Source organism: Notolabrus celidotus, chromosome 5 (assembly GCF_009762535.1).
Source record: "Notolabrus celidotus isolate fNotCel1 chromosome 5, fNotCel1.pri, whole genome shotgun sequence".
NCBI classification, from domain to species: Eukaryota; Metazoa; Chordata; class Actinopteri; order Labriformes; family Labridae; genus Notolabrus; species Notolabrus celidotus.
Window position 1 is genome coordinate 6,075,773 of NC_048276.1, and position 7,283 is coordinate 6,083,055.

General features: G+C 37.3%; 1 protein-coding gene across 1 annotated transcript; it reads left to right on the forward strand.

The window, feature by feature from the left end:
* Positions 1 to 5,106: 5,106 nt before the first annotated feature.
* Positions 5,107 to 6,298, forward strand: mrps17 (mitochondrial ribosomal protein S17). Its single transcript, XM_034683643.1, has 3 exons — positions 5,107 to 5,241; positions 5,622 to 5,764; positions 5,865 to 6,298. Exons 2-3 carry the CDS (start codon positions 5,642 to 5,644, stop codon positions 6,186 to 6,188), a joined length of 447 nt encoding a protein of 148 aa, XP_034539534.1. The 5' UTR covers positions 5,107 to 5,241; positions 5,622 to 5,641; the 3' UTR covers positions 6,189 to 6,298.
* The last annotated feature ends 985 nt before the right edge of the window (positions 6,299 to 7,283 follow it).

The following is a 7,283-nucleotide window of genomic DNA, read 5'->3' on the forward strand; positions in this document are numbered from 1 at the left end:
TGTATGAAGGAGACTAAGTTTACTAACTCTGTCATTCTGGCAGAGGTTTACCGATGCTGCACTGCCTTAAATGGGAAACAGAGATGCAGACCTGTGCTTTACTACAACATGGCTCTGATTAAGACCAGATTGGTCTGACTGCAGTTGGTTCTGAGCCATGGCCGAGTCTGTGTTAGGGATAACGTTGTGGTATGAACACATCTTTATTAATGTGTAGACCCCCTCCCCCTTTTTTTTTTTTGTGCTGCTTACATCTGCTGTACTGTAGATCCAGAGGAAGTCCTGCAATTGCTAAAGGTCTCAAAATGTTGGTAATGTTTTACCAGAGTCATAAGAGACTTAAGAGTCATTGGACAATCAAGAATATCTTACAACTACTCACAAAAAGTTAGGTATATTCGGCTCTCGGATGAAATTTCAGAATGCACCTTAAATGCCTTCTCTAAACTTTTAAATAAACCTGTTCAGTCTTTCAGTCCTTATTGCATAACATGCTGTTCTCCAACAAGGTGATCCAACAAGTGTCTGATCCATAAATCCACCACTAATTGTTCGGGTTTGTATTCAAACCGTCCTCTTCATCATGCTGTTCATATACTGACATCATGAGACCAAGACAACACCTAACAATCCATTAACAACAGCAGGGGTTCTCAAAGTGTGTGTCCAGACCCCTGGGGGGTCGCGAAACAAAAATGGGGGATCGTGAGATGTCTTCCAGAATGCTTACTTTTTTAAACCATCTAAAAATAGTACATTTTACCCATTATAGTAAAAAATATTGACAGAGATAGTAGCTAAACTTGAAATAAAACCTTGAAAATAGAAAATGTAATGAGTTTTCTGCCTTTCTTTGTTGCCAGATGACTCCTAAGTTTAGGGTTAGTGAACAGTTAATTATCAAAAGCATCAGCAGCAGTGGGTTAATTCATAAAGGCACAGGAAACACAGACACATGCTGATACAGGTAAGTTAATTTTCTGCAGACCAAGCCACATTTAATCACTTTGAGGGACAGTGGGGGTCGCAAGACTTTGGCGCCAATATTTTGGGGGTCGCGGGCTGAAAAGTTTGGGAACCCCTGGACTACAGGACTGAGTCGTTGTGTAGAGGGTCGTAACCCCTGCACCCCAGAACCTGAATGACCTGAGGGCAGCCCATCAAGAAGAGAGGAACGCGTCAGCGGATAATAAGTCGACTTGTGAACAGCAGGAGACACCGTCATCAAGCTGTATTTGATGCTCAAGGACACATGACGAGGTATTGAGACATGTGTTGTTGTGCTTTACCCACCACTGTTGTTAGCTTTGGTTTCTTATATATCCTCCTTTCATAACATATAACTACAGCATCAACTTTTTACATTTTACATAAATTGCACCCGAAAGTTGAATATCCTTAACGTTTTCAGAGTCGACTTGAAAATGTGCAACTTTATTTGCACTCCCTCATCTTTGCATTACAAGCTATTTTCTTGTGATGGTTGATTCAGGAAAAAAAAGACATTTTCTTAAAAGATGTGAAAAAAAAACGGTATCCTTGGATATCCTGGTAAGATTATTACACCATTTAAATTAGTCAAGCATTAAAATAACATGTATCAGTAACTTTCCTGATAGAGGTGATGTTAGTCAGCACACCATTTTCATCTTGACTGAAATACCTCAGCAGGTAATGAATGAACTGGCATCCCCCAGAGGATGAGCCCCTCTGACTCACATGATGCCTTTCTCTTGTCAGCTCTACTTTAAGTAATGCTTACTAGCAGATAACAGCATAATAAAATGCCATATTTTGATTGTGCCCTGGTAAAGAATTATTTCTGTTAGCTCTGTCATTGTGAGTAGATAAGCATGCCCAGAGGACAATTTTACTGCGCAAGTCTTTCTCTTCTAAGTCTCCGGAGACAAAACTGAGAGTCTCACTTCAGCCTCATTCAAGTTTCAAATAGTTCTCATTCGTTTCTCTTTAGTTTCTCCTAAAATTCACTAGGAGAAATAGTTGAGACCATGACATGAGTCTTATTTGAGACTTAAATGAGAGATCTCATTAATGGCTCATTTTCTTCTCTTTTTTTTTAAATATATTTTTAGTCTTTTTCCCTTTATTTGTCAGGACAGCTGAAGAGAGACAGGAAATGTGGGGAGTAATGGGCGGGGGAAGAGATACAGGAAATGGTTGACCCGCCGGGAATCGAACCGGCAACCCCTGCGATGAAGACTGTTGCCTCTGTATGTGGGGCTCTTAGACCGCTAGGCCACCAGTGCCCAAACAAATGCACCCCTGTAATTGTAATAATCTGGATAAATCTGGTCAGCCCTTTTTTGGCCCATATTTTAAATAAATGGTCTGCCATACCTGTGATGAAATCTCTATCTTTTGCAATTTCTCTCAAAGCCACTAAATCTTTGTGAAGTGGTTTTGTTCCAAACAGACTTGTAAAGGAATGACCATAGTGTGAAGTCAAAGAAGAGATCATTTCACATCTAAATATCTGATCTTGCAAGTGGTTCAAATGTTTTAATGAGAATTGTAAGTTTGTGGACAATTACATTGAAATCTTAATTTTGCAGGGCACTATAAATGTTGATGAAAAGATGAGCTCAGGCTCTTTCTTTGCTCCATCTGAGCTCAACTTGAGACACAAAAACTGAGTCTGACAAAAACAAATGGATGAGGTTAGATTGAGACAATTAAGAGAGCTCCCTGATTTCTCCACCTGAGCTCAAAAGGAGTCACAACACTTGAGAAATACCTGAGAATCATTTCAGATTCTGACCCGATCTCCTTTTGAACTGAAAGGGAGACTAAGCTGAGACTTTTTGTAACTTTTTTCTGGAGGCAAGAATGAGAAACAGGAGACATAAGCTATAGTCTCATTTTGCTTTCAATCAGATCTCATTGTTGTCTAGGAGACATAAATGAAACACTTTTGAGATCTCCTCTCTAAATTTATTTTCCTATGGGTGCTAACATTATCATTCCCCTCAAACGACTGCTGTACTAGTTATGCTAGTCTCATAGATATGCCAATACAGCAATTAGGCATCTAGTTTCATTCACATGTGATGCTAGTAATATGTATCTTACACTCTAGTGTGCATTGCTCATTAGAGAGCATTATCTATAATCAAGAAACAGTTTGTTGGCCTTAGAGATGGATAAAAGTGACTGATGATCTCAAGATGAAGGAACTGAAAAATGACTGTAACCAGGGTCACTCAGCCTCTTCACTAACGATTCACATCCTTGCTTTCAGCTTAATTCAACAGCATTAAGACAATGGTATCTTCTCTCCATTGACCTACTTTACTTCTAAAATTTCTTTGCAATGTTATGAGTTCTGATGTTTTTCTGTTGGAACACTCAAAAATCATACATTAGTTGAACTCTGTCATTTGAGAGTGTGAGAATAAACCACCCTCTCTCCTCTTCTCAAACGTAGTCATCTTAAAGTGCCAAAAGGGACCCTGCATATTCAGACATGCTGTCTTTAAAAGATTCAGATGTGTGTCTTCTGCATGTAATTTGTACAAAAAACACACAAATTGAGAAATTTAAAAGAATAAATTGACTCAAAGGCAGCCATTATTTGCACACTCAGGGTTGTAGTATCAAATGGTTGCTTTTTCTATGTAGTGTCATCCATTAAGCCTTTTAAATTTCAGCCCAAGCAAAGTGTTACCTAAGAGAATGATAATGAAGTTTCTTGCAATGTAGATAGAGATCAACACAAACAGAGAGATGTTGGAAGAAGAACTGAGCGACCATTTGACCTCACTGCCCAGAGCGTATTGCACAAAAATAGCAGCCTATGGGTGTGCACGTATTTTTAATGATCTCCATATGTGGACATTTAAAGTGTTTGTTTGTACTACACACATATTAAACACACTAATGATGATTCCATCAGGTCAACATGACTTAATATGCAGGGTTACCTTTGAATCCCCCTTCAGGTTTGGGAACAGATGTTTTTCTGCTACCATCTAGTGGCCAAACATGTTATTATATTTTTTACGGGAGGCTAGGGGAGGGAAGTAAGCAACATATAAACTGTTTGCAACAAGTTTTACAAAAAAAACCAAACAGACCAGAATAAATGTGAATTAGTTGGTATTAATTAGAGCCTGTAAAAAAAAGTGCTTACTTGGTTCAAGAAGGAACAGATACAACCTAGCTTAAAATATATATTCAAGTTTCAAGAAAGCTTCATTGCCAAGTGAGCTCACACACACAAGGAATTTGACAAGGTGATTGGAACATGTGGAGCCTAAAATTAAAAAGGAAAATATAAAATGTCATTGATAAAACAGTGACATCAGATAAATATACAATTATTTTATTTAAAAACACATCAGAATGCAAAAATGTATAAAAATGAAAAAATATGTCCATAATTTTAACTCCAGCAAAATGTTTCCAATGCCAATACATGTTTTGATGCCAACACAATTTTTTTTACAAAACACGTGTTTCAATGCCAATGTTTCCTATTTCAGTTTCAGGGTGTGTTTTCAATACCAAACATTAAAGTCATCGTTTTGGCTCCATAGGAACACCTGTACTTAACAACAAGACAGTAGGCACAATAATGTTGAAACTTAAATATAAAAATTCTAAAGACAATTATTATCTGTGAAAAGAAGTATAAAGGTACTGTTTTAAGACATAAATCCGTGTGCCAAAGCCAGAGTGAACATTTTAGCAGATGAATATACTGTAATAATAATTAGGTTTTGGATTAAATTACAACAGATAGATGGATAGATAGATGGATAGATGGATGGATGGATGGATGGACAGACAGACAGATAGACAGACAGACAGACAGACAGATAGATAGATATACCTTATTTCAGACTCATAGGTCCATAACAGCAACAACAAGAGTAATATAAAAGACTAAAAATAAGTAAAATACATGTCCAGGAGGAAATAAAGAGATCATATGACCACAGTTTACACTGTTTACAATATTGCACATGGGCACAAAGTATGAATATATATTTGATCATTAACAAACTTTTCTGTCTTAGCAAACATAAAGAAACATGATATTTTAACTGGAGTTCAGTCCACTCAAATAACGCTCACTTCATTTTTCTAAAACTCGCAACGCCCTATTCGTCCCTCATAGGCTGCCGTAGTTACGTCATCAAAACAAGCCAAGCAGCATGGAGTAGCCGTCTTTCTGAAGGATTTTTGACCTTCCTTATATATTCTGTACACCTTGTTTCGGTGAGTTAATTCTTTGTGTCATATCTTTAGTTTGAATCTGCATCAATGTAAAGTTAAGACTTCGTAACTTGTGATTCCTGCTTTGATTTAACGCCTCAGTGAAGTTTAAGCTAACGTTTGCTGTAGCCTGGCTAACATAGTGTTGGCTTCTGCTGTTCTGCTTATATTGTTTTTAGCAGTTTTATGATAAGTCAAAAGGTTTTGTGTGTTGCAGAAACTGGAGACTGAGACTTTAATTCCACTATTGATTCATTGTAAACACATAGAACACACATTGTTGGATTACAGTGGGTTATATAGACAACTAACAAGGAGCCAAGCCTCATCTGGTCATATGTGTCATATAATGTATTATTTGTTCTTATGTCTAATGTTACAAGGTGTTCAAGAGCTTACCAGGATGTCGACCAAGCTTGCATCAATCCATGCCAAATGGATCATCGGCAAAGTAGTGGGGACCAAGATGATGAAAACTGCCAAAGTGAGAGTCACAAGGCTGGTGCTGGACCCCTACCTGCTCAAGGTGAGCCTTTCAACTGTGATTACCTAAGATCTAATCCAACTTTATACTAACAAATGTCTTTAATTTCACTGATTCGTGTCTTGTCTACTCTTCCCCACAGTACTACAACAAGAGGAAGACCTACTTTGCCCATGATGCTTTGCAGCAGTGCACTGTAGGAGATGTTGTCCTTCTTAAGGCTCTCCCTGAGGCCAGGTCCAAACATGTGAAACATGAACTGGTGGAAGTCGTGTATAAGGTTGGTCGGGTGGTTGACCCACTGACAGGGAAGAAGGTTGCAGGAACTGAGTTCATGGAGCCTCTCACTGATCTTTCGCTGAATCTGGAAGAAGAAACTACGTTAACAGAAAAACTACAAAAGCTCAACATCACTGCTGCGACAAGTGGAGCGGATTCACCTCCAGAACAAACTCTCTCTTCATGACAGAAATCTGCTTCCTTTTATACCCAGTAATGTTAGCTTATATATTACTATGTAATGAAGTTTCTGTTTGTGTGTCCATGTAAAAAATAAATATATACAAAAGAAATCAATGCACTTATAATCATTATGGTGAGCCAACTACATCACTGCCTGCTCTGGTCATTTTGGATTTATGAAATACTTCTGAGGTATTCATAAATCTTGCCAATAAGACTGATGTAATTAACAAACATGTATGCAGGCTGTTCATATCTGTTTACTTTGAGGCTAAAGATCTGTTTGAAATGTATTCTAAAATGAAAAACTCACTCTTACATGCATGTGTAACTTCACAAATGCAATTTTCAAAAACCAATATCAAACTCAAACGTAAAGTGTCACTGATGCACCATGGGGATATAATCTACCCAGGGGAAATAATTCCAATGTCCATTCAAAAGTTCAGCTTCTCTAATGGTTTATTTTTTTGGATGGCAAACAAGCAAACAAAGAAAATTATGGCTCCTGCTGCCTTTCTTGAGCTGGTAAAGAACCATAGGCCTACCCGGTGCATGATGGCCTTCTGCCACCTACCTACCTAAATAACCTCAGGTGCCCACAGTGCTACCTAATCACCAAACAAACTAAAGAAATACTAAACATACAAAAAAATCTAAATATATTAAACAAATGACTTGCGAAAAAATATCCCCAAAATCCAACTCCCTTGCTCACCCCTCTTGGTGTAGTGACGGGCCACTGTCACTACACCAAGAGGGGTGTTTACACTGGAGGTAAAATAAGATGTTAAAACTCAACACAGGAAATTAAAATCACCAAAATAAAATACATTTCTCAGATGAAAAAACACTAAAATAATAAACCAGTAAAAGAAACTAAGATGCTATAAAAAAAAATGTTAACCCATAATGCTCACTTTCCTTATTTAGTAATCAGTTTTTCTATTTAATCAATTTTCATGTAATATTCAATATGTAACTTTTAGGGACAGTGTTTTATTTTAAGGCATGTGAAAGTTCTAATTAAGTATAAGATATATGCATATTAAAATTACTTAATTTTAAATTCATATGTAAAAGCATAATTTAATAACAG

Bases quoted from the DNA above. Each gene is read 5' to 3' on its own strand.
- mrps17 (XM_034683643.1), top strand. From the start codon at position 5,642: ATGTCGACCAAGCTTGCATCAATCCATGCCAAATGGATCATCGGCAAA. The intron at 5,765-5,864 runs GTGAGCCTTTCA...TCTTCCCCACAG, and splicing joins TGGACCCCTACCTGCTCAAG to TACTACAACAAGAGGAAGAC.